We start from the raw sequence: 21,632 nt of genomic DNA, 5'->3' as shown, positions 1-21,632 counted from the left end.
GGATTTTCAACTGTAAAGACATATTTTTCTTCAAAAACCGCAAGGTACAGGTTAGCTAGTGTGCACGAGACCGGGGTCCCCATTGCGGTTCCACCCCTTTGGGCGTACCATTGTTCCCCAAATTGGAAGACATTATTTTTCAGAATAAACTCTATTGATTCACAGACGAAGTTTACAAAATCTTCAGATTTTCCTGTCCGTATTAGGATTTCTCTAATGCAGTCGACGGCTAACCCCTGTGGTATTCGAGTGTATAAGCTTTCCACGTCTATTGACGTTAAGAGGTAGCCTTCCACACTGGGGATGCCGTCGAGTGCACCTAGGAAATCATCCGTATCTTTCACCAAGGATGGTACGTCAGCCAGTAATGGCCGTAACAACCAATCGGTATATGCAGAGAGGGATTCTGTCAGTGAACCTACCCCAGAGACTATTGGTCTCCCTGGAGGGGAGTCCATAGTCTTATGTATTTTCGGTACAATGTACCATGTGGCATTTTTGGGGTTCAGTGGAAATAGCTTCTCTGCCATTTTATTTGACAGAATTCCTCTCTCTACCTGTTTTCTTAGTAGAGTTTGTAGCTGTGATTTAAGTTTTTTCATGGGGCTAGCTTTTAATTTCTCATATGTCCTTGTGTCATCTAGTTGGCGATGTGCTTCCTTTAAGTAATCTGCTGTATTCATGATTACAGTGTTTCCACCCTTATCTGCCCTTTTTATCATTATTTTATCCTTTTGTTTTTTTAACCACGTTAATGCTTTTTGTTCTCCTATTGTTAGATTAGCAGTATCTTTAGGGTATATTTGTGCTTTCAAATCATCGAGTACTTTTTGTTGGAATAGCTCCAGGTTTCCTCCCGGTTGTAAGGGAGGAGAGAACGTGGAGCTATTCCCTCCTCTAAAATTCTTTACTTCGACCTCTGTGGGTGTGTTATCTGGTTCCCCGGTGTTTTCCCCTAGCAACTCTGTTAAAGCAAACAGACACTCCCTTTCGCTACCTACTGAATCTCTAAGAATGTTGATACAAAAAACCATCAAAGAAATAAAAAGAGATAAATTCCTTCGAGATCGTATAGACTATGAGTCAGATAATGTATTTTTACACGGAAAAACAAATCCGAAGGGAAGAAAAACCTCCTATCAAAAAAAGAAAAGACAGACAAATAAAAACCAAGAAAAAAATAAAAATAAAAAAACCTCAGACTTTTGGACAACAGATGGAGACACCAGTTGATCAGAAGATAGTGTGAACAATAGTAACGAGCTGTCAAAAAACGAGAAGGAAAAAAACAAGAAAGTAAGAAAAAAATCAGAAGAGGAAGAGGAGCAGGAAAGAAATCCCAAAAAACTAACGAAACGGAAGAGAGTAACTTGGCAGTCATAAATAGAGAGGAAAAAAAAGATAACAAAGGAGAAGTTACATCAGCAGTAACAATGGACAGAGTAAATGAAGAAAGAAGATTAACACAAAAGGACATTGTTCCTATAAATAAAAATACACCAGCAGTAGTTAACTTGTCCAGTCTGATACTTAAAGAGGACACTATAAAACTCCTCTCAAGAGGACTGAATTTCTGCTTAGTTGAAGACTTTAACATGGAAGATTTTGAAATAGATCTTTTTAGAGCCATAAGAAAATTAAATTTAAAAAGATTTTTTGCTAACAAAACAAATGGAGAAAAGGAAGGTAGTCAAAAAGAAGGAGAGATCCCAGTAACAGTAGGACCCCTAGGTTTCAACATTCTTAGAGATTCAGTAGGTAGCGAAAGGGAGTGTCTGTTTGCTTTAACAGAGTTGCTAGGGGAAAACACCGGGGAACCAGATAACACACCCACAGAGGTCGAAGTAAAGAATTTTAGAGGAGGGAATAGCTCCACGTTCTCTCCTCCCTTACAACCGGGAGGAAACCTGGAGCTATTCCAACAAAAAGTACTCGATGATTTGAAAGCACAAATATACCCTAAAGATACTGCTAATCTAACAATAGGAGAACAAAAAGCATTAACGTGGTTAAAAAAACAAAAGGATAAAATAATGATAAAAAGGGCAGATAAGGGTGGAAACACTGTAATCATGAATACAGCAGATTACTTAAAGGAAGCACATCGCCAACTAGATGACACAAGGACATATGAGAAATTAAAAGCTAGCCCCATGAAAAAACTTAAATCACAGCTACAAACTCTACTAAGAAAACAGGTAGAGAGAGGAATTCTGTCAAATAAAATGGCAGAGAAGCTATTTCCACTGAACCCCAAAAATGCCACATGGTACATTGTACCGAAAATACATAAGACTATGGACTCCCCTCCAGGGAGACCAATAGTCTCTGGGGTAGGTTCACTGACAGAATCCCTCTCTGCATATACCGATTGGTTGTTACGGCCATTACTGGCTGACGTACCATCCTTAGTGAAAGATACGGATGATTTCCTAGGTGCACTCGACGGCATCCCCAGTGTGGAAGGCTACCTCTTAACGTCAATAGACGTGGAAAGCTTATACACTCGAATACCACAGGGGTTAGCCGTCGACTGCATTAGAGAAATCCTAATACGGACAGGAAAATCTGAAGATTTTGTAAACTTCGTCTGTGAATCAATAGAGTTTATTCTGAAAAATAATGTCTTCCAATTTGGGGAACAATGGTACGCCCAAAGGGGTGGGACCGCAATGGGGACCCCGGTCTCGTGCACACTAGCTAACCTGTACCTTGCGGTTTTTGAAGAAAAATATGTCTTTACAGTTGAAAATCCCTTCCTAGAGCATATAGGACACTATTCACGTTTTGTAGACGACGTGTTCATGCTCTGGAAGGGTTCTCCTAAAGACTTTAAGAGTTTCGTTGAATATCTTAATTCTAACCAAATGAATATGGCTTTTACCTTCAAATAAAGTAATACAGAACTAGAATTTCTGGACGTTCTTATAAAAAAACAAAACAACACACTCGCTACAATAGGGTACAGAAAACAAACCGCAAGCAATACCCTACTACACTATAAAAGCTACCATCCCTCCCACACAAAAGAAGCAATACCATATGGACAACTACTCAGATTGAGACGAATAAATAGCACAGAAGAGGCTTTTAATACTCAGGCCGATGAATTGATACAACGGTTAGAAGATAGGGGATATCCACCTCAAATGTTAAAAAACACACTAGAAAGAGTTAAAAAAATTGACAGAAGCACACTATTAAAAAATAGGAGACACAGAAAACACACTAAAATAAAAGATGAGGACATAAAGAAAGAGAGGTTTACATTTACATTCAAGTATAGTCCCATGCATGAATTAATTAAAAGATCTATACACACAAACTGGCATTTAATAGAAAGAGACCAGATTCTTGGTAAAATAAAAATAGAAAAACCCATGATAGCGTTTAAGCGAACAAAAAATTTAAAAGACGAATTAGTAAAAAGTAAAATAACTGAAAAAAGAACAACAGAAGAAAACTGGTTAAATAAATCAATAATCAGAGGAAATAAAAAATGTGGAAATTGCAACTGGTGCCACCACTTTATAACTGGCAACAGTATTAACATAGGTGGCATTACTAGAGAAATAACAGATTTTATGTGCTGCAGATCCAAAAATGTAATATATGCAATCATATGTGAATGTATGAGATTTTACATAGGCAGTACAATCAGACCCATGAATATCAGATTCAGAGAACACATGCACTCTATAGTGACAAAAAAGGTTCACCGCGACTGATAGAACACGTGGTCTCTGAACATGCAGGAAACATCAAAAATATAAAATTCTTAGGCATAGAAAAAGTCAAAATAAAACCAGATCAAGATAATGTGAAAAAATTAAGAGAAATAGAAGCCCGTTGGATATTGAGGACGGGAGCTCAAGACATGAGGGGGTTAAATGATAGAATAGATATGGGAGTCTTTCTCTGAACATCGGTTTGGTTACAAATGGTTCTGTTTTTACTAGCCTGGTTTTAAACAGTTTTTTACCACAGCAGTAATGCTATTTTCACTTATACACAATTATGTTATGGTTTATAAGTAATTTTTTTATAAATCTAATATTGGTAAATCTATTTGTAAGATTGAAGCTCCGCTCACCTCGGCACGACGTCACAAGTAAAGGAGGAGATATATAGTCACGTGCACAGGTGAATGGAGACGATCTGTTGAAGTTCCTGAAAGGAAAGAAACAGCTGTCATCGGTTAACGCGCTAGTGTTCGGCATCCCGGTGTGGCGTGGAGCCGCTTTACCTGCATGTCCCAGTAATAAACACGAAGTTACTACAACGTGGTGAGTTGCCTGTACTTTCTTCTTGATTATTTGGATTTTTAAACATTAATAACTCTGGAATGCTTTTAGTTTTCATTCTGATTCCGAGATTGTTTTTTCGTGACATATTCTACTTTAACTTAGTGGTAAAATTTTATGGTAACTTGCATCCTTTCTTGGTGAAAAATCCCAAAATTTGATGAAAAAAATGAAAATTTTGCATTTTTCTAACTTTGAAGCTCTCTGCTTGTAAGGAAAATGGATATTCAAAATATATTTTTTTGGGGTTCACATATACAATATGTCTACTTTATGTTTGCATCATAAAATTTATGAGTTTTTACTTTTGGAAGACACCATAGGGCTTCAAAGTTCAGCAGCAATTTTGAAATTTTTCAAAAAAATTTCAAACTCACTATTTTTCAGGGACCAGTTCAGTTTTGAAGTGGATTTGAAGGGTCTTCATGTTAGAAATACCCCATAAAAGACCCCATTATAAAAACTACACCCCCTAAAGTATTCAAAAAAACATTCATTAAGTGTATTAATCCTTTAGGTGTTTCACAGGAATAGCAGCAAAGTGAAGGAGAAAATTCAAAATCTTAATTTTTTACACTTGCATGTTCTTGTAGACCCAATTTTTGAATTTTTGCAAGGGATAAAAAGGAGAAAATTTTTACTTGTATTTGAAACCCAATTTCTCTCGAGTAAGCACATACCTCATATGTCTATGTTAATTGTTCGGCGGGCGCAGTAGAGGGCTCAGAAGGGAAGGAGCGACAAATGGTTTTTGGGGGGCATGCCGCATTTAGGAAGCCCCTATGGTGCCAGGACAGCAAAAAAAAACACATGGCATACCATTTTGGAAACTAGACCCCTCAGGGAACGTAATAAGGGGTAAAGTGAACCTTAATACCCTACAGGTGATTCACGACTTTTGCATATGTAAAAAAAATATATATTTTTTTTACCTAAAATGCTTGGTTTCACAAAAATTTTACATTTTTAAAAAGGGTAATAGCAGAAAATACCCCCCAAAATTTGAAGCCCAATTTCTCCCGATTCAGAAAACACCCCATATGGGTGTGAAAAGTGCTCTGCTGGCGCACTACAGGTCTCAGAAGAGAAGGAGTCACATTTGGCTTTTTGAAAGCGAATTTTGCTCTGGGGGCATGCCGCATTTAGGAAGCCCCTATGGTGCCAGGACAGCAAAAAAAAAAAACACATGACATACCATTTTGGAAACTAGACCCCTCGGGGAACGTAACAAGGGGTAATTTGAACCTTAATACCCTACAGGTGTTTCACGACTTTTGCATATGTAAAAAAATATATATTTTTTTTTACCTAAAATGCTTGTTTTCCCAAAAATTTTACATTTTTTAAAAGGGTAATAGCAGAAAATACCCCCCAAAATTTGAAGCCCAATTTCTCCCGAGTACGGCGATACCCCATATGTGGCCCTAAACTGTTGCCTTGAAATACGACAGGGCTCCAAAGTGAGAGCGCCATGCGCATTTGAGGCCTAAATTAGGGACTTGCATTGGGGTGGACATAGGGGTATTCTACGCCAGTGATTCCCAAACAGGGTGCCTCCAGCTGTTGTAAAACTCCCAGCATGCCTGGACAGTCAACGGCTATCTGGCAATACTGGGAGTAGTTGTTTTGCAACAGCTGGAGGCTCCGTTTTGGAAACAGTGGCGTACCAGACGTTTTTCATTTTTATTGGGGAGGGGGGTTGTATAGGGGTATGTGTATATGTAGTGTTTTAACTTTTTATTTTATTTTGTGTTAGTGTAGTGTAGTGTTTTTAGGGTACAGTCGCACGGGCGGGGGTTCACAGTAGTTTCTCGCTGGCAGTTTGAGCTACGGCAGAAAATTTGACGCAGCTCAAACTTGCAGCCGGATACTTACTGTAATCCTCCGCCCATGTGAGTGTACCCTGTACGTTCACATTGGGGGGGGGGGGGGAAATCCAGCTGTTGCAAAACTACAACTCCCAGCATGTACGGTCTATCAGTGCATGCTGGGAGTTGTAGTTTTGCAACAGCTGGAGGCACACTGGTTGTGAAACACCGAGTTTGGTAACAAACTCAGTGTTTTGCAACCAGTGTGCCTTCAGCTGTTGCAAAAGCTACAACCCCCAGCATGTACGGACAGCGGAAGGGCATGCTGGGTGTTGAAGTTATGCAACAGCTGGAGGCATACTACTTTGGCTGGGGATGCTGGGGATTGTAGTTATGCAACAGCTGGAGACACACTGGTTTGCTACTTAACTCAGTGTGTCTTCAGCTGTTGCAAAACTACAACTCTCAGCAGTCACCGACAGCCAACGGGCATGCTGGGAGTTGTAGTTATGCAACCACCAGATGCACCACTACAACTCCCAGCATGCACTTTAGCTGATTGTGCAAGCTGGGAGTTGTAGTTACACAACAGCTGAAGGTACACTTTTCCATAGAAAGAATGTGCCTCCAGCTGTTGCAAAACTACAAGTCCCAGCATGCCCATAAGGGCATGCTGGGAGTTGTGGTGGTCTGCCTCCTGCTGTTGCATAACTACAGCTCCCAGCATGCCCTTTTTGCATGCTGGGAGCTGTTGCTAAGCAACAGCAGGAGGCTGTCACTCACCTCCAACGATCCTCGCTGCACCAGGTCAGTCCCTCGTCGTCTCCGCTGCCGCCGCTGCTCCTGGGGCCCCGATCCCAACAGGGGCGCCGGGGATCTGGGTCCCCAGCACCCGGGGTGCACGTCCCGCACCCACTCACGTCCTCCGGAAGAGGGGCGGAGCGGGTTGCGGGAGTGACACCCGCAGCAGGCGCCCTGATTGGTCGGCCGGTAATCCGGCCGACGAATCAGGGCGATCGTGAGGTGGCACCAGTGCCACCTCACCCCTGCTGGCTCTGGCTGTTCGGGGCCGTCTCTGACGGCCCCGATCAGCCAATAATTCCGGGTCACCGGGTCACTGGAGACCCGATTGACCCGGAATCCGCCGCAGATCGCTGGACTGAATTGTCCAGCGATCTGCGGCCATCGCCGACATGGGGGGTCATAATGACCCCCCTGGGCGATATGCCCCGATGCCTGCTGAACGATTTCAGCAGGCATCGGGGACCGGCTCCGCTCCAGATGGTTGCGGGGGGCCGGTAAAACACATGACGTTCTCATACGTCATGTGTCCTTAAGGACTCGGAAATGGAGACGTATGAAAACGTCATGTGTCCTTAAGGGGTTAAGAGTCTATTCACACATACAGCATACTGCGTATATTTGATGCAGAGGATTTGAAGCTGAAGATTTGAAGCTGTGTTTAATTAGTTTGCACTGAAATTTGCAGCATAAAATCATGCGCATAAAATCTGCGCAGGATACTGTATGTGTGAAAAGACTCTAAAGGGGTTAACCAGGGTTTTAAAATTGATAGCCTATCCTTAGGACTCACGTTATCAACATTAGGTTGTTGTGGGTCCAGTTCGTGAACTCCCGCTGGATGTCTAAAGGTACCACAGCAATACCAAGCACAGCTACAAAATGTTCAAGACGTCATATGGTAGCAGGAAAACTTAAAAAAATGTAAACCTTCAGCGCTCACCCGAGCATATGATAGATAGGGCTTTGTGGGTCAGACCCACACTCACAGTGAACGACTGGCATCAGTGATTATGTTGATGATGGTCATGAACCTCTTAAATACAGTGTTCACTCCATTTTACCCTTTAAGGACCAAGCCCATTTTCACCTTAAGGACCAGGCCAATTTTATTTTTGCGCTTTAGTTTTTTCCTCCTCTCTTTCTAAAATCCATAACTCTTTTATATTTCCATCTACAGACCCATATAAGGGCTTGTTTTTTGCGTGACCAATTGTACTTTGTTATGCAACCTCTCATTTTACCCAAAAATGTATGGCGAACCCCAAAAAAAAATTTTTAGGGAGGAAATTCAATGAAAACCAAAATTTTGCACATTTTGGAGGGTTCGTTTTCACACTGTACAATTTACGGTATTCTTTATTCTGTGGGTCAATATGATTAAAATGATACCCATGGCTAGATACTTTTAGATTTTTGTACCACTTAAAAAAAAAATCTAAAACTTTTTGTACAAAATCAGTAATCTAAAATCGCCCTATTTTGACCAACTAAACGTTTCCATTTTTCCGTATAGAGGGCGGTATGAGGGCTAATTTTTTTTACGTCCACGCCATTCACCATACGGGATTATTAACATTATATTTTGATAGTTCTGACATTTACGCACGCAGCGATACCAAATATGTGTATTAAAAAAACAATTACGCTTTTTGGGGGTGAAATGGGAAAAACTGACAATTTCCATTTTTATTGGGGAAAGGGATTTTTTTTTTTTTTTTTTTTTTTTTTTTTTTTTTTTTTTTTTTTTTTACACTTTTTATGTCCCCATAGGGGACTATCTATAGCAATCCTTTGATTGCTAATACTGTTCAGTGCTATGTTTATGACACAGCACTGCTCAGTATTATCGGTGATCTTCTGCTCTGGTCTGCTCAATCTCAGACCAGAGCAGAAGACCCCGGGAGACTGCAGGAGCCAGGTGAGGGGACCTCCGGCCGCCATTCTGGATGATCGGATCGCTGCAGGCGATCCGATCATCCATTCAAAGTACCGCAATGCTGCAGATGAGGCATCCGATCGCGGATGTCGGCCATTACAGGTGGGTCCCCGGCTGCTGCTAGCAGCCGGGACCTGCCGTGTATGTCGCGCGCACCGTTCCGATGCTTGTGGTCATACACAGGAGGACGTAAATGTACGTCCTGGTGCGGCAAGTCTCGCCAAACGAGGACGTACATTTACGTCCGTGGTCGTTAAGGGGTTAATCTGTTTTTGACAGGAGCCATGTCTGACAGCAAGTCGATCAGCACCCCCATAATGTGACTCTAGGGGTCAGATCGGTCTCCATAACAGCTGGAGGACTTCTGAAGGTCTCAGTGCTGGACTTGGCAACCTTATAATATAGTCTTGTGATGATCACAATGAGCAATACTACTGTGCACGAATGATTGCTCACAAAACCCCCTACCCTAATAAAAAAAAATCTAATCCAGCACCCCCCCCTTTTCCCATGTTTCACGTAAAAAATAAACATATTTGATACAGCTATATGTGAAATTGTCTGAACTATTAAGATATAACATTATTTATCCTGTACGGTGAACAGCCTAAATGCTGAACAATACCAGATTTCAGAAGAAAGAGTAAAAGTGATCATACAAATCACATATATGCAGAAGTGGTAGTGATAAAAACTACAGCTCATGGCAAAAAAAATACTACTCAAACAGCTCCATAGAGAGAAATAGGGCAATTTGAATTTTTTTTATTTTTTTTTTAAGTGAAAAGTTCTACTTGCACCTGCTGGGTAGCGACTCTACACCCAACACAGCAGGACGGTCTTATCCTGTGTCCTGCAGGACCTTGCCTCAGAGCACTGTAAAGGTAGGTCTGGCCGTGCTAGGCAGCTACTGTTATATATAGTGTGGTGAAGGGGCAGCGCTGCTATGAAGATTGTCATGAGGGCAGGCCAGCTGTGCATGAAAGACACAGGCCCCCATTTATCATTGTAGGTGTAAGAAGCATTTTTCTACACCTTTTTTTGAGTGCTGGTAATGTGCAGAGCATTTGATAAATTTTGTGCAGGTCACATTCTCTGAAATTTCTCTCTTCACATACACCAAAAAGCTAAGCTAAGTCTGGGCTGGTGTCGTTTTAGAGACTTTTCAGAGGCTTTGCGCCTTTTATGCTCCTTTTAACAAAACTCTTCCAAATTATATCTACATTAGTCTCTCAAGTTACAATATTAATTGGTTCCAGGACGACCATTGTTTGTTGGACCATTGTATGTTGAGACCAGAACTCTATGGAAACCTGGTAATTGGTTCTAAAGGCACCAAAATGTCATCCAAAAATAGGAAAAGGTGAAAATTAAAGAAAAATAAGTAGATAACTAATACAGATAAAGCAAATTCTTGAAAATAAAAGTGAGAAAGAGCTGCTGGGAGCTGAAATCACTGTCTATGTCAGCCAAAGGCTGTCCAGGCATGATGGGAGATGTAGTTTTGCAACAGCTGGGGGCACCCTGCTTGGGAAATACTGGTCTATGGGTCCTGAACAGTACACAGTGTCCTAAAAAAGTAACATGGAGTCTCCCCCACCTGGTGTCCAAAGGTACAGGTAAAGTGTACAGAAGAACAAGTAATACCTCCCTGTACTGTAGGGAGCGCTAGCAGACATCAGTCAGTGCATACGCTTCAGGAATACAGGGGTTTTACCAGTAAAATGCCCATTCTGATTGGTCGGTTCTTCCAGCCATTGAAATGTTTCACAGATCTGCACTGTCTGTACATTGTATGTCGAGTCTGGTTTCAACTTAGAATGGTCCAAAAAAGACCATTGTATGTTGAAACTATTGTATGTTGAGGCCATTGTAAGTTGAGGGATCACTGTATTGCCAAAATCAGTGGATTGCAACTCAAAATCAGCAGAAATGTGTAAACCAAAAGGCGCAAATAAACCCTGCTTGTACCTTTTTTGGGCCTTTTCTAGACACAAAATACAGTCTAAAGACAATGATAAATTTCGGCCACAGAGCACAGGGTCAGGGGTCACACGATGGAATTTCCATGCAGAATTCCGCGCGGACATTCTGCTGCAGCAGAGTCCCATTGATTTCAATGGGATTCTGCTGTGTTGTGCACACGGCGGAATTTCCTCGACAGATTTTTCTACTGCGGAAACGCTGATTCAAGAGTCTGCAAAAATAATAGACATGTCTATTCTTTCTGCAGAGTCTGGACGGAAATGCATGTTCTGCCGGCATTTGCCCATGTGGACATAGCCTCACTAGTAGAGTGGCATTTTACGGGGGTTAGAGGCAGGGAATGAAATGTTACTTGATCTGTGATGTTTCGTTGTCTCAGCTCTGCTCATTATGGGAGCTTACAATACGAATTGTTACAGAGAGCTGAGAGGCAGTGGCTCCTGTCACATGACACCCAGCAAAACAATTGCATCGGGGCAACACTTTAACAGATTTCTAATCAGTAAGTTAAAGGGGTACTCCGGTGAAAAACTTTTTTTTTTTTTTTTTTAAATCAACTGGTGTCAGAAAGTTAAACAGATTTGTAAATTACTTTATTAAGGCTAGAATTCAACTGATGTTTTTTCCCACCAGCAAAAACGCCAGGAAAACTGCCACGGATTTTCAGTTTTTCTGGCGTTTTTCCTGGCATGTGGAAACAGCCAGTTTTGTCCCCTGTGGCAGTTTTTCACTGTCTTCAGGTACCACTCTGTGGGTCAGATGCTGAGCGCCCGGTCCACGGAGTGTAAGGAGATGAGTGATGTACAGCATCACTACTCACCTCCCCTGGTCGTATTGTATAAAGGGGGGCATAGTGTACCCGTGTATACTATACAGGAGGCGGGAATTTTGTCCCTATACTGACAGGACTCCCTGCTCCTTTTGCCCCTTTGGGCGGTACACAGAATATACAGCTATCTATAGATACCTGTATATAGTGTATACAGAACACGGGGCCCACTTACCTTCCTCGCTCCCTGTCCCCGCATAGCTCTGCCCCCTAGTGATGACGTCATTAGGGGGCGGAGCTAGACGGGAGCCAGGCTAGTACGTCTGAAGCTCTGTTCACATTGTCCGCTTTGTATAATGTGAACAGACCCTTCTGGCAGTCTCTACCCAGACAGGGAGACTACAGCTGTTGCTAAACTACAACTCCCAGCATGCTGCGAGTTGTAATTTTGCACCAATTGGAGGCTCCCTGTTTAAGTAGACATTGCATTATGGGCGCTTTCCCCAGCGGACAGCGACAAAAATGTACTAGCCAATTTTTAGTGTTTTTTTTTTCTTCTCGTTTCAGATCCGTGTATGCAGAGGATTACGGCGGATTCCATGGATTACAGCAGATGAACAGTTTTTTTTTTCTTTTAATAAAATTGTTAACGAGGGCTGTGGGGGAGTGTTTTTAAAAATAAAATAATTTTTCCAATGTGTTTTATTTTTTATTTTTTTATTGAATTTTCAGGCTTAGTAGTGGAAGATGTCTAATAGACGGAATCCATTACTAAACCAGGGCTTAGCGTTAGCCCCAAAAACAGCCTGGTAACCTCAGGCTGTTGCTGTTTGGTTGATATTGTGCTGAGAATGAAAATACAGGGGAACCCTATGCGTTTTTTTTATTTATAAAAAATTTTTTAAAAAACGCATAGGGTTCCCCGTATTTTCATTCTCAGCACAATACCAACCAAACAGCAACAGCCTGACGTTACCAGGGTGGGCGAGGACCATTGTTACTGGCCCTCCCCAGCCTAAATAACGCCAGCCTGTTACCGCCTAGGCCCAGGAGCGCCATTTTTGAGGCTTCGGGCCTGTTGGTACCAGCTCTTCCCGACACCCCTGTGGCGGTGGGTACCGGGACAATAATTGGGGGCTAGCGCTAGCTGTTTTTGGGGTTAATGCTAAGCCCTGGCTTAGTAATGGATTTCGTCAATAAGACCGGCTTCCACTACTAAGCCTGAAAAATCAATAAAAAAAAAAAAAAAACACAACACATTGGGAAAAAAAGATTTTTTTATGCTTACCATAAAATCTCTTTCTTGAAGGATCCATTGGGGGACACAGACCATGGGTGTATTCTGCTGTCACTAGGAGGTTCGACACTATGGCAACAAGAGAAGTCGGCTCCTCTCAGCAGGGTATACCCGCCCACAGGCACCTGAGGTAATCAGTTTTAGTCACAGAGCAATAGGAGAAGACCGACAGGTCAAGAGAAAACCACAAACTGTCCGAGCAATCAGAAGAAAATGCAACTGAACACACCTTCGGACAGATAAATGAAATAGGAACACCAGAAAAAAGGGGGGAGCTGTGTCCCCCAATGGAATACAGTAAGCATAAAAAATCTCCTTTTCTCTATCTGCTCCATTGGGGGACACAGACCATGGGACGTACCAAAGTGGGTAAGGAATCAGACAGGTGGACGGTTGGACCACCGCTGTTTGCAACATCTTACAGCCCAGTGTAGCATCAACCGATGCGAAGGCATGAATCTGGTAGCACCTTGAGAAAGTGTACAAAGACGACCACGCGGACGCCTTACAGAACTGCAAGGCCGAAGCCATGTTGCGGAGGGCCCAGGATGCCCCGAAAAACAGGTGGAATGGTGCCAAACCCCTGAAGGGTGGGATCTTCCTCTTGCAGCAGTAAGCTCCCAAAAAGAGCAGACCGGATCCACCGAAAAATGGTGGTCGTAGAAGCAGCTTGACCTATACAATGACCTTCCGCAAAAACAAAAAGGGAGAGAAGTCCGAACAGCCCTCACCACAACCAGGTTGTGGAACAAATGCTTCCAGGAATGAGAAGGGGCCGGATAAGAGGACGGTAGGACGATGTTCTCATTGAGATGAAAAAGTCAAAAAAACATCTAAGGTAAGAAGGACGGACCTGGACGGAAAACAACTTGTCCTGGTATACCACCAGGAAGGGAGAATGTCAGGAGAGAGCTACCAGCTATGACACCCTCCTAACAGAGGTAAGAGCAATAAGCAATGTCCCTGAGATGGTCAAAAGGGGCGTCCTGCAGAGCACCTAAGACCAAGTGTAAGTCCCAAGGGAAAAAAGGGGACTGATAAGGAGGGGCAGCTTCTGCCACTCCCTGAAATAGGTTCGGACATGATAATTGAACGCCAAAGAACGTTGAAAAATAATGGAAACGGCCGAAAGCCAACCACGACCGGAGAAAAAGGCAGAGTTTCACACCAACAGAAATAAGACCGCCAGGTATGGTGGTAAACCTTTGCAGAGGAAGGCTTGTGAGCCCTTAGCATGGTGTGAACCACTTGGGAAGAGAAACAGCGGGTCCTCAGAACCGCTGTCTGAACGCCACGCCGTCAAAAGCAGAGACGGTAAATAGGGGTGGCACAGGAGACCTGATATAGGAGGTCTGGACGATAGGGAAGGTGCAGAGGTAAGTAGTACAGGAGCCTGACCACGACGACGTACCACGCCCGCCGGGGCCAGTCTGGGCCACTCTGCTATGAGTTTCCTCAGGACCCCGAAAAGTGAGGAAGGGGATGAAACAGATAAGGTAGGGCAAAGCCCGACCAATAAACAGATAAGGTAGGGCAAAGCCCGACCAAGAAAGAGGAACACTTGGTTGTGGCGGGACATGCAGAGGTCCACGCCTGGAGCGCCCCAGAGGTTGCAGATCACTGCAAACACCTCCGAATTTAGGGACCACTCGCCTTGGACGGCTGAGGATCGGCTGAGAAAGACCACATCCCAGAAACGCCCGGAATGAAAAGCGCTGAGATGGCCAGAAACCTGAGTTCCGACCAGAAGGGAATTTCCCAAGAAGCAAGCAAAGAAAGGATTGCCCTAGGCCCCAACATGTTGAAGGGGAAAAGGGCTTCTCGAGGGACCAAGGCCCCAGACGGGCCTGTCCTTGAAAACACCTCCCCAGCCCGAAAGACTGGCAGGGAGGGGCAGGAAGGAGCGCCCCCGAAAAAGCAGGGGGGAAACGAAGCCACCATAGAAGGAACCGACAAGACTGTCGAGTGACAATGGAGACCTGTCCCACCAAAAGAGAATCACCAATTGAAGAGGTCGGTGATGAAACTGGGCAAATGGCATGGCCTTCCCGGCCGCCGCTAACCGACCCAGGACATCCATGCAAAAGTGAATGGAACCTGGAGCAGGGTGCCGAAGTCATCGGCTTCTTGATAAGAGAGTCAGCCGATTGGTCGGCAGAGTTGAAAGTGGGCAGAGGCCGCGGCGAACTGGAGCCCCAGGAAAGCAGTTGGACTTGTCCGGAATGACCATCCAACCGAAGAGACACAAGGTCTGGATGTTGAGACCAAGACTCTCCAGGATCTGGGCCCTGGCTGGAACTCTGATCAGAAGGTCGTCCAAGTAAGGAATCACGGAAACAACTGTTTTCCGTAAAAGGGGCTATCACAGGCGCCGGGACTTTGTTAAAAGGTAGAAGTGGCCAGACCGAAATGGAGAGCCACAATAGAAAAAGGCCGTCCGGAACTGCAAAGCGGAGGTACGGCTGATGACCGGAACAATGAGATGTGGAGGCAGGCATTCTTTATGTCCACCAAGGAAAGAAAATTCCCCATGAACCAGGGACGCTAGCACCGAACGGAGAGACTCCATTCGGGATGGGAAGCAGAAGATGCTGGCTGAGATACTCGAGAACCAAGATTGGGCGAACAGAAACGCCTTTCTTGGGGACCACAAAGCAGTTGGAATAAACCTCGAAAACGTTCCCCTGAAGGAACCAGGACAATGAATGTGCGTAGACCAGGCATCAAGGAAGAGGCGACCAACCACGCGAGAAAGGTCGGCGGGTGGGGGACGACCTGTCAGATCGAGGAAGGCCTACGGGTGCCCGATGGGGCCGCAAAACGTCCTGACGTGACATCCGCTGTGATCTGTCCCTTACTGCGGCTACTACTACTCCCAACATGGAGTACACTCTGCTCCATGCTGGGAGCAGTAGTACCTGCATTAATAGACAGATCGCAGTGAGTATCACTCTTCCTGACACCTGCTGTGATCCTCCTGTATAATGTATAGATGCGGGCGGCCGCTCTTCTATGGTCCCTGGCACTGATGTATATATACACCTATTCATATTTCCTGCAGAGAGTTGTGATTGGCTGGAACAATCGGGAAACAAAAGCGCAAAATTGCTGCATTTTTGTCACATTTTATTAAAAAATTATAAAAAAATGTATAAAAGTTTTATAAACACAAATGTGGTATCAATAAAAAGTACAGATCATGGTGCAAAAAATTAGCCCTCATACCGCCGCTTTTACGGGAAATTGAAAAAGTTATAGGTCGTCAAAATAGAAGGATTTTAAACATACTAATTTGGTTTAAAATTTGCGATTTTTTTTTAAGCGCAACAATAATAGAAAAGTATATCATCATGGGTAACATTTTAATTGTAGTGACCCACAGAATAAAGAACGTCATTTTTACCGTAAATTGTACGGCGAGAAAACGAAACCTTCCAAAATTTGCTAAATTGCGGTTTTCTTTTTAATTTCCCCACACAAATAGTATTTTTTTGGTTGCGCAATACATTTTATGGTAAAATGAGTGATGTCATTAAGCAGGACAACTAGTCACACAAAAAACAAGCCCTCATACTAGTCTGTGGATGAAAATCTAAAAGTTACGATTTTTAGAAGACGAGGAGGAAAAAACGAAAATGCAAAAATAAAATTGGCCTGGTCCTTAAGGACAAAATGGGCTTGGTCCTTAAGGGGTTAAAGGGGTACTTCGGTGGAAAAAAACATTTTTTTAAATCAACTGGTGCCATAAAGTTACAGATTTGTAAATTACTTCTATTAAAAAATCTTAATCCTTCCAGTACTTATTAGCTACTGAATACTACAGAGGGAATTCTTTTCTTTTTGGAACACAGAGCTCTCTGCTGACATCATGACCACAGTGCTCTCTGCTGACATCTCTGGCCATTTTAAAAACTGTCCAGAGTAAGAGCAAATCCCCATAGCAAATATATGCTGCTCTGGTCAGTTCTTAAAATGGACAGAGATGACAGCAGAGAGCACTGTGCTCGTGATTCAGCAGAGAGCACTGTGTTCCAAAAAGAAAAGAATTTCCTCTTTAGTATTCAGTAGCTAATAAGTACTGGAAGGATTAAGATTTTTTAATAGAAGTAATTTACAAATCTGTTTAACTTTCTGGCACCAGTAACCCCTTAAGGACCAGGCCCATTTTGGCCTCAAGGACCAGACCAATTTTATTTTTGCATTTTAGTTTTTTCTTCCTCTCCTTCTAAAAATCATAACTCTCTTATATTTCCATCCACAGACCCATATAAGGGCTTGTTTTTTGCGTCACCAAATTGTACTTTGTAATGACATCACTTATTTTACCATAAAATGTACGGTGCAACCAAACAAATATTATTTATGTGGGAGAATTGAAAAGAAAACCACAATTTAGCAAATTTTGGAAGTTTTTGTTTTCACGCAGTACACTTTTTGGTAAAAATGACGTTTTATTTATTCTGTGGGTCTATACGATTAAAATGATACCCATGTTATATGCTTTTCTATAATTGTACCACCTATAACTTTCTAATTTTTCCATATATGGGGCGACATGAGGGCTCATTTTTTGTGCCACGATCTGTAGTTTTTATCAGTACCACTTTTGCTTAGGTTTTACTTTTTATAAAATTTTTATAAATTTTTTTGGGAATAAATTGTGACAAAAAAGCAGCAATTTTGGACTTTTAAATTTTTTTTTACGTTTACGCCGTTCACCGTACGGGATAATTAACAACATATTTTAATATTTCAGACTTTTACGCACGTGGCCATACCTAATATGTGTATTAATTTTTTTTTTTTTTAAGCTTTTTGGGGGGTAAAATGGGAAAAACGGACATTTTACTTTTTATTGGGGGAGGGGATTTTTCACATTTTTTTATTTGTTTATTTTTTAGGTCCCCATATGGACTCTTCAGTGCTATGTATAGGACATAGCACTGATCAGTATTATCGGTGATCTTCTGCTCTGGTCTGCTCGATCATAGACCAGAGCAGAAGACCCCGGGAGACGGCCGGAGCTAGGTGAGGGGACCTCCGGCCGCCATGCTGGATGATCGGATCCCTGCGGCTGCGCTGTGGGAGATCCGATCATCCAAAGTACCGCACTGCTGCGATCTGTATTGATCACGACATCTAAGGGGTTAATGGCAGACATCCGCGCGTTCGCGGATGTCCGCCATTACCGGCGGGTCCCTGGCTGCTGATAGCCAGGCATGACGCGAGCATCGCTCCGGTGCTCCCGATCATGGTGGCGTGTAAATGTACGTCATGGTGCGCTAAGTACCACATCACCATGACGTACATTTACGTCCATTGTCGTTAAGGGGTTAATGTTCTGCCATCCTACTTATTAATTGTAAATTTTGAAATCTAGATAACCCCCCTTTAACTGTCAGAATACCCGTTTAAACATTCTCCCTTTTTTTCATGCACAGGACCCACACCCAGAAGTTCTGTAGTGCATGTCTTTTTATCTTACTGTTGTCTCTGACCTTCCCCAGCATTCCCTAAGTCACATGATCTCCAGGCGGGGGTGGGACTATGCTTCGGTGGGTGGGTGTAAGGGCTTTACTGAAATGTTATTCATTCTTTTGGCGGAATCCCGGTCCGCATCTGAAGTGTCGCTGCTACAAGCTGATTCCTCTCAGAATTTCCTCTTGGAAATTGTGTGGTTAAATTTACACTACAGAATTTCCGGCGAGGCAAAACTGGGCCGGAGACTTTGAATGCAGCCAGCGTCAACTGAATCAATTGGCGCTAGAACCCTGCGAACATTGCTGTCCTTATAGTCGGCAGTGTCTGTGCAGCGGATTTTGCCCCCAAAAAATGAACAAGACCACTCTTGGCGGTATATCCGTAATTTTCTCAGTGAATCTGTTCTTATTTCTGTAGCGATCTGCCACGGGCATAAGTGACATCCCATTGACAAGTGACACGTCTGGTGGATTCTGCCGCTAGAATATGATTCCTTGACGGAAGTTTCACTAATGTACTGTATAACATGTTTACATAGCAGTAGAATCCCATTGGGATCAGCAGGAGGCTGCTGCAAGTGGTGGAATCTGTGCGGAATCCCTGCAGTGTGAACAGGGCCATAGTGTGTGTAACAATTTCTACACCGGAGAATCACCAGATCTAATATATCAATGAGCAAACATATAAAGAGATAGAGCAAACAAAGGGAGAAAGTAGGTGTGTGGGGAAAAAGGGGAAATCGCCTGTAACACCCTCCGATAGTAGATAACCCCTATCACAAATATGACTCCAAAACTACACAAAAAAGGTCCGGACAAAGGCCAGCATGCCGAAACGCACGTTGGAGTGGCGGCATCCCAGTCCCTGCTACTTTTTTGCGACCTCCAGGTCCTATGTGGGTATCATACTATGCACTTTACTTTCAAAATGCAATATATACATGTCTGTTCAAAGTAGGGCTGAACGGTATACCAGTTCATAGCAAATACCAAAATTTTTGTGCTGCACAATATGGATTTTTCCCCATACCGCAATACCGGTTTGGCCCCTCCCCCTTGGGAATTAATGAATTATCAGCCCAGCGCTGTCCCCACATCGGGGAACTAATCATAAGTCACCCGCCAGCACTGATCTGCTCCCCAACTCCCCCCCCAAATCATGTTACCCGCCAGCACTGTTCTACTCCCCTACCCCTTAATTCCCTGGTTGAACTTGTTGGACATATGTCTTTTTTCGACCGTACTAACTATGTAACTATGTAACTCCCCCACAATTATCAGCCCAGCGGGGTACTACTCACATATGTCACCTGCAAGCACTGCCCTCCTCCTCTTTGTTGCGGCCGCCGGTGCTGGAACTCTATACTGTACGCCAGTGGTCTCCAACCTGCAGATGACAACGGCTGTCCGAGCATGCAGGTAGTTATAGTTTTGCAACAGCTGGAGGTCCGCAGGTTTGAGAACACTGCTGTACCCTGTATCCCTATGCCCGGGCTGCAAAAGATAAACAAAATAAACTTTAACTTACCTACGTCGGCCACACGCTGTTCCTGGGGACTGGAACGTCGGACAGCCGTCAGCCTATCACCGGCCGCAGCGATGTCCCGCCCCGGCCAGTGATAGGCTGAGCCCACTGTCATGTAAGAAGCCGGCTTCTTACATGACAGTGGGCTCAGCCTATCACTGGCCGGGGCGGGACATCGCTGCGGCCGGTGATAGGCTGACTGCTCTCAGACATTCCCGTCCCCAGCATAAGGCTGACGTAGGTAAGTTAAAGGAGTACTCCCGGATAAGAAAACTTATCCCCTATCCTAAGGATAGGGGATAAGTTTCAGATCGCGGGGGGTCCGACCGCTGGGGGCCCCCCGCGATCTCCCGTACGGGGCCCCGACAGTCAGCGGCCAGGGGGTGTGTCCGACCACCGCATGACGCAGCAGCCGACCCGCCCCCTCAATACATCTCTATGGGAGAGCCGGAGCGCTGCAATCAGCAGCCTCCGCCTCTGCCATAGAAATGTATTGAGGGAGCGTGTTGGCCAACGCATCATGCGGTGGTCAAAATGCGCTATTTCGGCAAAGAGCCGAGGGCCCCGTACAGGAGATCACTGGGGGCCCCAGAGCTCGGACCCCCCCCCCCCCGATCTGAAACTAAGTTCTCTTATCCTGGAGTACTCCTTTAAAGTTTATTTTTTCTTTATCTTTTGCAGCCCGGGCATAGGGATACAGCGTACAGCAGTGGTCTCCAACCTGCGGACCTCCAGCTGTTGCAAAACTACAACTCCCAACATGCCCGGGCATGCTGGGAGTTGTAGTTTTGCAACATCTGGAGGTCCACAGGTTGGAGACCACTGGTGTACAGTATAGAGTTCCATCGCCGGCGGCCCCCAACAAAGAGGAGGAGGGCAGTGCTTGCGTGTGACATATGTGAGCAATACCTCACTGGGCTGATAATTAATTGCGGGGAGCAGAACAGCGCTGGCGGGTAACATGATTTGGGGGGGGGGGGGCAGAACAGCGCTCGCGGGTCACATGATTTTTTTTTTTGGGGGGGGGGGCGGTTTTGCCGCATTGTCTTCCTCTACATGTGTGTGCCTGATTTTAGTGCATATCAATAAAATTGGTTTTTATTTTTCTAAATGACTCCTATGGCTTTTTGGTCTATATATCCATGAGCAGAACATTACATACAGAGCAAGATAAGAAAAGCAGCTGCCAAATCAGAGGCAAAGGATCGGCTGCAATACCTGTACACACCAGCAGGGGCCAGTCTCCCGGACAGTGGTGGACCCTGTGGAGATCAGTGATGAGCTCGGGCTCTCCCAGGGACATGGCAAGGGTGGTCTGATCGGGGAGCAGTAACAGTATAACAGTGTTTCTCAACCAGGGTGCTTCCAGCTGTTGCAAAACTACAACTCCCAGCCAAAGGCTGTCCGGGCATGCTGGGAGTTGTAGTTTTGCAACAGCTGGAAGCACCCTGGTTGAGAAACACTGGTATAACGGAACGATTTTACACAGTTTACGGTTTTGTTCTATGTAGGAAACTTCTAGGAACGTTTGATTTGTCAGCCATCTGCTATCCATGAGAAATGTAGCTGCGGTACCGCGTCAGTGTGAGCTGGGCATTACCCACAGTCCCGACCCGCTTAACATCTCCTCTCCTGTTCATTCCGCCCGGCCCTCACACTCGGTGAACCCTACATTTTCTCACACGGACATTACCAAAAGACCTCCTAAGGCGGCACGGAAACT

The 21,632-nt window shown here is 44.2% G+C and overlaps 1 protein-coding gene across 4 annotated transcripts in view; it reads right to left on the bottom strand.

The window, feature by feature from the left end:
• Window positions 1-21,632, bottom strand: part of STK31 (serine/threonine kinase 31) — a 182,190-nt gene that overhangs the window by 160,423 nt on the left and 135 nt on the right. Inside the window, exon 1 of one of the 4 annotated variants that reach the window (XM_056519807.1) lies at window positions 21,603-21,627. The exons of 1 other annotated variant lie outside the window; for it this stretch is intronic. Coding sequence is in view for 1 of the 3 variants with exons in the window: in XM_056519804.1 (XP_056375779.1) it covers window positions 21,510-21,533 (24 nt within the window). In the remaining 2 variants the exon portion in view is untranslated. Of the gene's footprint in view, window positions 1-21,127; window positions 21,152-21,509; window positions 21,549-21,602; window positions 21,628-21,632 lie in introns of those variants that run through there. 2 more of the 4 variants (XM_056519804.1, XM_056519808.1) reach the window with 2 other exon arrangements.

The sequence above is a fragment of the Hyla sarda genome, chromosome 5, assembly GCF_029499605.1.
Source record: "Hyla sarda isolate aHylSar1 chromosome 5, aHylSar1.hap1, whole genome shotgun sequence".
Classification (NCBI taxonomy): Eukaryota; Metazoa; Chordata; class Amphibia; order Anura; family Hylidae; genus Hyla; species Hyla sarda.
Note: the sequence above shows the minus strand (reverse complement) of the source record. Positions and strands in the feature narration are given on the sequence as shown.